At 43.6% G+C, this 8,966-nt stretch overlaps 1 protein-coding gene across 1 annotated transcript; it reads right to left on the bottom strand.

Annotated features, from left to right (window-relative positions):
* Nucleotides 1–6,060: 6,060 nt before the first annotated feature.
* LOC124665712 (auxin-responsive protein IAA4-like) lies at nt 6,061–8,461 on the bottom strand. Its single transcript, XM_047203099.1, has 4 exons — nt 8,146–8,461; nt 7,252–7,463; nt 6,474–6,579; nt 6,061–6,388 (listed from the first exon to the last, which is right to left on the bottom strand). Exons 1-4 carry the CDS (start codon nt 8,361–8,363, stop codon nt 6,334–6,336), a joined length of 591 nt encoding a protein of 196 aa, XP_047059055.1. The 5' UTR covers nt 8,364–8,461; the 3' UTR covers nt 6,061–6,333.
* Between the last annotated feature and the right edge of the window lie 505 nt (nt 8,462–8,966).

Below are 8,966 nucleotides of genomic sequence, written 5' to 3' on the forward strand. Positions count from 1 at the left end.
ACAAGAAGTCTCTTGTGTTTCCAACACACCCAATACACTTGTCAGATGTATAGGTGCACTAGTTTGGCGAAAAGATAGTGAAATACAGGTAATATGGATGATTGTAAGTAGTAATTACAATCTGAATAAAAATGGCAGCATGCAAACATGTAGCAGAACTGGTTGTAAATGGTGTTTCGATGCTTGGAAACAAGGCCTAGGGATTATACTTTCACTAGTGGACACTCTCAACAATGATACCATAATTGAGTACATAGATATTATCACTTCACTATGCTACTCTGAACCACTCTCTGGTTTGATAATAAACACAAATTCACTACGCAGGTCTGCATAAGCATTCCTTAAAGTTCGCATTCCCAAATCTATGGACGCCCCATGCTGTCACTTTGAGCATACAAAGATGTTACTAACTAGTCACGACAATTCATAAGTATTTCTATAAATTAAGCTTAAAAAGCAAACATGTGTGCATACTTTCACCTTCACACTGTTGGACAAGGTGTCCCCGGGGATCACATAATAAAACCACATGAGTAGCACAATAGTTGGAGAATAACATCTACTTATTCAACTAGATTACAAAGCTCATGATCACATAAAGATCATACATGGAGAGATAGATAGACCACATAACTACCGGTAAAGCCCTCAGCCTCGGGGGAGAACTACTCACTCCTCATCATGGGAGTTACCAATGGCGATGAAGATGGCGGTGGAGTTGATGGAGATGGCTCTGGGGGCAATTCCTCGTCCCGGTAGGGTGCCAGAACAGAGACTTATGTCCCACGGATCTTGTCTTCGGCGACGGTGGAGCTACAGAACTTTTCGTGGATGGAGGCCTATTGATTTAGGGTTCTCGCGTCAGGAGGCATTTATAGGCGGAAGGGCGAGGTCGGTGGAGGCCAGGGGGGCCCACACCACCCTAGGCGCAGGCCAGGGCCAGGCCGCGCCTAGGCATGGTCTGGCCACCCTGTGGGCCCCCTTCGACTCTCCTCCGAACTTCGTCTTCTTTACGGAAAAATAAGGTCTTCGGCTTTTGCTTCGTCAAATTCCGAGAATATTTCCTGTATAACTTTTCTGAAATACAAAACAGCGGAAAACAGGGAACTGACACTGTGACGTCTTGTCAATAGGTTAGTGACTGAAAATGTATAAAAGTGCAACGAAGTGTGAGCAAAACATATAAGAATTAGTGTAAAACAAGCATGGAGCATCAAAAATTATAGATATGTTTGCAACGTATCAATGCTCGAGCAGCATGACAAGGGGGAGGAAAATAGGAGGGGTTCTACGACTTCCCTGCAGACGACCCCCCCCCGTTGACCTCGCACGACGCCTTCGAGAGGTTGCCTCCAGCCACGACGATAGCCGGCGGGAGACACACGGGGATCCATCGTGCTCCACATGTTTCGACTGGGGAGAGCTCTTATTTATTAGTATAGCTAAGGGCTAAAGACTATAGGCCTACTGTTTCCTACTTTCTCGAAGCGAAGCGCCCTGGTCAACGGATTATGATGGTAAACCTGCTGATTTTCAGTCTACAAGATCTTTTCGATAACCTTTTTGGAGCAGAGGGGCGTGTGCCTATTATTAAGTTGACCCATGATCCGACCCAGAATCGAATAATTCCCTTCATAGATTGGCGCTCTCTGGGCCCTATTATCAAGAATATCATTTATCACAAGAATAGCAAGAATGAAATAGCTTAGGCAAATCTGCATCGTCCAGCCGAGGCGTCTCGCTCTGACTCAACTTCCGTAAAGAGGAACGGCGTTTTTAGGCCCGTTGAGTCAACATAATAGTGGTCTCCTACTTCCCCGACCTTATTTTCTTCTTTCTTTACTATTTCTTTATGAGATGTGGGTTGCACAGGCTTTGATCTAGAATCTGCAAACTTTTTAATATCATGACTTCTCTTTGTTTCGTCCTAGGTTCTCTGTGGATTTTCTAGGGATTGTTCCCAGATCCAAAATTTGATAGGGTTTGTCTACCATTTGTTTTGATGTTAAACTGATTCATTGAATCTTGTATGAAACTTTGTTGAATCATGGATTGAATCTTGTATGAAACTATGTTGAATCATGGATCGTGCGATGGATTAACTTGTTTGTTCTATGAAGTATGTATATCTTTTTTCCAAGTGGAGTGTATGAATCTTGTATCTAACTTCAATTTTTTCATGGATGTTAATTTAGATCCGCTGTCATTATTGAGTGAAACAAAATGGAATAAATTTCCATAAATTTATATGAATTAAGAATGATCCTGGGCAGAAACATTTATAGAACTTGTATGCATATTGTGGAATTTTTTTATATGAAATATTGTACTCCCTCCGTTCCTTTTTAAACTTGTACTAAATCCGAGTCAATTAAAAAAGAACGAAGGGAGTATGAAATTTAGATGAATATTGCTGAAACATGCTTTAATCTGTTACGGATTTGGGGAGGGCTTTATGAATCTAGTGCGAATGATGTGATTGTGAACTATCCTCACCTTGAACCAAATATTAGTTTTTTAAATTATGAATAGAAGTTTGTGTGAAAAAAAATTATTATGATTTTTGGATCAAACCTATACAGAACTTGTATGAATATTGTTTATATCCTGTGAAAAAAGTTTGAGATATTGTGTGAACTGGTATCAATATTTTAAACTTTTTTTGAAAGAAAAATAACATGAAAAATAGATGAATAATCACCGAAGAATTATTCTGGTTGATACCAAAGATAATTGTAGTTTTCTCAATGTGATAAGAGAAACTGAGATGAAATATGTAATAGCCTGAAAATCGGAGGGGTGACCTGTAAAATGGTTGAGGAAATTGGGGTGAGACTGTAAGATTCTTTGCACGAATATTCAGAATTTGAATGGCTATGATAGTGCCGGATCGAAAAACTTGTTTTTAAAGACGTCGGTACCTACCAGAGTGAGGTCAGCAATGACGTCAACCATGTGCTGACCAATTTTTTCACAGAATTGTGAAATAAATTTGAAACATAATTAAAACATAACTGAAACACTAATATTTTTGTGAAACAAACTGTAGTGACGTCAGCAATGATGTCATCAGTTTCACTTTTTGTCAGACTGTTTAATAATGTTTTCCATGTATCACTTTAGTTTCAAAAAAGTTTCACTTGTGTTTCAATTATTAGTTTTGTAGTAGACAAATGTCAATAACCTCACCAATCTCAAAGCACATAGTGGACGGTAGATCCGGCGCCTTTAAAATCGCCGCTCTCAGGATGCCTTCTTACATCAGACATTGCATTTCTCCTACAACACCCCACCAGCGAGCTGGGGCAGCAGCATCGCGAGCGCGGAGCGCCACCAGCCGACGCGTCATCCATGTCGCATGGCCGTGACCAGCGTCAACACGCTGATGAACCTTCTTGCCGAGGCAGCGAGGCGCGCCGGCCAGCCAGCCCCGCGCACTCACCGCAGCTCCACGCCCGCCTCCTCGTGTCCGGCCGCCTCTGCCACCCGGTCTTCCTCACTCAGCTCGTCTCCCTCTACGCCGCCACAGGCCGTCTCGACGCCGCGCTCCGCGCCTTCCGCGCCCACCATCTCTCCGCCGCCGCCAGCCTACGCACCTACTCCGCCCTCATCTCCCGCCTGGCGCGCCCTCACCCCGCCCTCGCCTTCTCCCTCTTCTCCCGCGAGCTCCTGTCCTCCTCCCGCCCTGCTCTGCGCCCCAACCCCCACGTCATCTCCGCCGTCCTCGCCGCCTGCGCGGGGCTCCCGCCCGTCCACGGCCGCCAGGTGCACGCGTGCGCCGCCAAGATCGCCTCGCTCGCCGACGTCTTCGTGTACACCGGACTGGTGCACGCGTACGCAACGGCCGGAGACATGTTGTCGTCCGCCAGGGTGTTCGACGAAATGCCGTACCGGAACCTGGCGTCCTGGAACGCGCTCCTCGTCGGATACACCAGGAGTGGAATGCATCTCCAGGCGCTACGGGTGTTCAGGGAGTTGTCATCAGCGAAGCACAATGTACAGCTGGACCAGGTGACCATGTCGGGTGCACTGAGCGCCTGCGCCGGTGCCAGGGCTGAGAATTTCGGTCGGCAGGTGCATGCCTGCGTCGTTAAGGTGGGCTTGGATGTGAGTGCCATGTGCGTCACCAACGCCCTTCTTGACATGTACACGAAATGCGGCTGCTCCCAAGAAGCTTTGGCTCTGTTTGATGCTGCAGACTGCAGGGATGTCTTCACTTGGAACATCGTCATTCTTGGTTGCATCCATGAGAATCGCGTTGAGAAAGCCTGCAGAATGTTCCGGTCCATGGTCAGGGGTGCGGTCTTGCCTGACGATGTGTCATTTGCTACTGTATTGCAAGCTACAGCGTGCCTGGCAGCATGGGATTTGGGAGCGAGCTTACATGCCTCTGTCGTGAAGGCAGGATTCGTGGTCAGCCAGGTAGTTGCTAGGTCGCTCATCAGCATGTACTCCAAATCTGGCTGTTTGGATGATGCTCGCAGAGTGTTCGAGGCAGCACAAGGTCACTTGTCTATAATGTCATGGACCGCCATGATCACTGCATTTCAGCAGCATGGACAAGGACGCCAGGCTATCAATCTGTTCGAGATATTGATGGAGAAGGGCATCGTGCCGGACCACGTCACATTTGTCAGTGTTCTCTCTTCTTGCAGCCATAGCGGACTTGTTGAGCTAGGGCGCAAGTACTTCGGTTTGATGACTAAGGTTTACAAGCTCAGGCCTAGGAGTGAGCACTACTGTTGCATGGTCGACATGTTCGGACGAGCTGGCCTTCTTGGCGAGGCCAAGCAATTCATTGATGAGATGCCAGTTAGGCCAGATACTTCGGTCCTAGGGGCTCTTCTTGCAGCTTGCTTGAATTGTGGGGACCTTGAGCTGGGAAAGGAGGTTGCTAAGAACCTGTTTGAGATTGAACCGGGTAAAGCCGGAAACTATGTTCTGCTTGCTAACATCTATGCGTCGCATGGAAGACTCGAAGAGGCAAAGGAGGTGAGGAGATGGATGGTGTCCCAGGAAGTAAAGAAGGAAAAGGGGTGTAGCTTAGTCAACCTGGAGAATAGGACTGTTCTCAATGCTCAGGACTCCCCTCTGGCAAGGGAACGCTAGGTTTACATGATCTCAGTGAATGCTGGATGAAGTAATCAGGCATGAAAGCTCGTGTGGTGCTTGCGGTACATAAGACTTTGGGTTCCTTCCAACAACAGAAGGAGAAGTGGCATGAACAAACTAACAAAGAGCCCCTAGGAAATGATTAAAACATATAGGATGAAACATTTGTTGACAAGTTCCATAGGATATTAGTGAGAGCCAAACACACTAAAAACCATGTTTGTAAAATAACATGTGGTCTTCCTGTTGTCAATACTTTTCTTCACAGTTGGATTACTGCTGCAAAGAAGCACATCATTGTTCGTGGTTCCGTGGATGATTATTTCTTTGTTCCGCGTGATACATGTTAAGCTGAAATTAAAGGACTATGAAGTTTAACATCTGGTATGTATATTTACTTCATTTAAGCTTTGTTTTTCCCAGGTTATGAATTTTTCATCTTTCTAAAGTGGAATCACAGGGAATTGTTGATTTAAGATCGAACAAAGCGGTGAAGTAGGCATTTTAGATGGGCTATTTTCAGATGGACTCGTGGACAGTACTATCCGACAACTCAAAGAGTACCAGCGTCATGTTCTTTTGGTATTTTTCCTTTCTTCTTCAAGCGCATACATAGTCTTGGTGTTTCTGAGTCTTTAAGTACTATTCTTTTCTCACAGAGATGAGTATTAAGTGTAAAATATAAAAAATCTTGATATAAAACAGTTAATGCAAGCGAAAGAAGCTGTTCTAACCCATGCTGAAAAGTGAAAAGTCCCTAGACTTTTCTGTTATGTTTTAGTAAATATTTTCAGCTAACATGCAGACTGCAAAATAGAAAAGCTCCTTCTTCTATACAATCTAAATCTTCTCCTTATTAGTGAACTATAATCAATTTATCAAGAACAGTAAAACTCGAAAAACCATGGAAGCTCAGGAAATACTCTTTACTGGCAAGACAACATAGATGCCAAAAAATTGACCCCACCAAGGTGGAATGAATCTATGATTTGTGGAGAAATACCTCTTTACCCAAGGTATTACAAGCCAGGCAATGAAACAACAAAAAGAATGAGAGTATTTGTAGTAATTATAAGCCAGGAAGTTGGAAGATGTATACTGCACACAGTTAGTATAACCACGGATTAACATATGTCTTCAATTAAATATTTCTCAATTAATCTACAGAAAGAGAACAAAACAAAAAATATAGTGAGCCACATGAATCAAGCTTGCTACTTAGCAATATCCCACTCTTGTGATCTTTAGTTTCTTTACACTGGTCAGGAATAGCCTGCAAAAGCAACAAAAATAAATTGAGATTAGTTAAACCAAATAATAAAATACCGACTAATCATGTAAATAATGCAGACACATACTCCCAGGGTACGTCACCAACCATCATCCAGTCACCATCCTGGTCTTCATAGGTGAGAATATGAGCAGCCTTCACGCCAGGAACTTGTTGATGGTATACGGCAGCATCTAATAAAATCAAATATATCATTGTACAGAATCTGACAAGATTTTCCACATTTAAGTCATGACAAGGAAAGATGTAACCATGTGGATTGAATTAATGTATCAAATTGATGTGTCAGACTAGAACTATTAAGATAAAAAAATTCAGAATCTCGATAAGATTCCTAATGGAAGTGTCGTTCATCGACAACTTAGTAGAAATCTATTCAATTCTACATTGATATGGTTCTCTAGATCATGTGTTTGCATCCTTCTATTCTATTCTATCCAATTCCGTAACCTTAAATCTTTGCTAATGCAGTTGGTTTCTATGTGGCAGTGGCATGTCAAAAGGAAAGAGAAGCGGTCTTTTTTGCTTTTGGAGTAGCAGGCCTCGCGTGCAATGTGCTAATAGTTCGGTGGTTGAGCACTTCTTTGTTTCTCATTGAAATCATTGACTCCTTATTTATTTATTTAATCTTTCGTACTTTTGAAGAATACCATCTTTATAGTTATTCATGAAAGTTTTTGTCTCTGGCAGGACCACTTGGTAAAATGGGCGTGAAAGTAAGAGAAATATCTTCCCCCTTTTCAAATGGCCAATACTGCTGGAGGAATAACCCCCTTTGCTGGATTATTACCAAAATAATTCTACAAGGCTAATTTTCAGGAATTCGTACCAAGATTCTGACTTACAGGTGATGGGGGTCTTAAACATGTGGCAGAGCTTGACGAGGAGGCTGTCGTAGCCAACCAGCAAAAGCAAATCCAGCTTCCTGCCGATTGGAAGGCCCTCCATGTATACCTTGACAAACAGTGTGCGCTGCACCCGGTGCCTTCTAGCCGATGCTGCAAGAGCGCTCCGGAGGAATGGTTTGATGGGCGGCCAATTGAAGAGTACTTGGTTCCTGCTGATCACCCGTTTTTGTTGAAAGCATTTTCAGTTAATGTAGATGATGAGTACAAGCTACCCAATCAGATAACAATGGTACAGTTGGCAATAAATTCGGAGTAAACTAGAATTTACATTCTAAATAATAACAATAGTAATAATTTTTATTCAAAAATCATTGTGAAGATAACAATGATCAAACTAGACTAAACAATCTTTAGGGAAATACTACAAGATAGGGTGGATTAAACTTTGGCACACTGGGAAATCTGACTGCATGTATCCCTCGCTGTATTAGTGGTCAAGCCATCATAGGAGCTTATATTACAGGGGGATAAGTGCACTAAAATTTGACCATTGTGTATACAATTGCAATGTTGAAAACCACTAAAGAGGAAAGTTATAGTAATAACATTCACAGAAAAAGATGAAACGGCGATCAAGATATGTTTGTGTAGAGGGTAAGTTAAGAAAGTATACAACTTGCAAATTGATCTTATGATGTTTTTCCATCACAAAATAAAGCATCTTAAGATGTTTTACTGCAGAAATGGTCAGTTCGATCTTATTCATCAAACTTAATAATGAATCAAGCAAAAGTTCTTGCCATGCATGCATGATCTAACACAGGTATATGGCATCGAAAGGAACATAGGAGAAGGTATTATGTGGTGGGTTTGCAATTGCAAGAAACCGACCTTGGGTTAGAAATGATTCTCTCAGCCTCGTGGAGGGAGGAGGAGGACGAGGAGGGCGATGTGGAGAGGCTAAGTCCTAGCCGGAGGTCGGTGCTGAGGTCCTGCCTGTCCGGCCGGCAAGGCGACGCCGTGGTGGAGAGCGCCGGGTGATTGCTGCTGTCCATGGACGAGGATGGGGAGTGTTGGCTTCTGCCTTTGCACTCCGCCATGCCTAGCATGCACACCGTTAGCACACCAGGTAGGTGATGGATTGCTTATGCAGAAATGGAGGGGGATGGGTCTCAGCACTACTCGTCAGATTTGGCTGGGAGGGGGAGTGCTAGCCGGAGAGGCGTATTATATACAGAACATATGGTGGCGAGTAGTATCGAGAAAGCCAAAGGGCTGAGCTCGAAGAAAGTTCACATAAGAGAAACAAAGTCATTAAAGGGGGCCGGCTATGGAACAATTTGGCTTCTTTTTGTAAGTGACCGCTTTCCTCCAAACAAATAAACTTGATGCTCCTTCTTTTGTGTGTGATAGGTGGACAGAGCTGGTTTGCTGAAACCAGATACACACAAAACAAACCTTTTCTTAATAAAAGTTATAAGAAATCCGTCATGTTCCTCTTTAAACTGGCCGATGCTTATACGCCTCCCTAAACATAAGAGATGTAGAGAACAATCCAGATCCGAAAGCACACGGTTTCCGACTAATGAATGAAGAGCATGAATGCATCGAGAAAGAGTACAAGTTAGCAAAGATATGAGGAGGATTGATTATTGTGTAGGTGCCTCCCCATGACAGCGGACGTGTTGGGTTGGTGCGGGGATGCACTCGAG

Source organism: Lolium rigidum, chromosome 6 (assembly GCF_022539505.1).
Source record: "Lolium rigidum isolate FL_2022 chromosome 6, APGP_CSIRO_Lrig_0.1, whole genome shotgun sequence".
NCBI lineage: Eukaryota > Viridiplantae > Streptophyta > Magnoliopsida > Poales > Poaceae > Lolium > Lolium rigidum.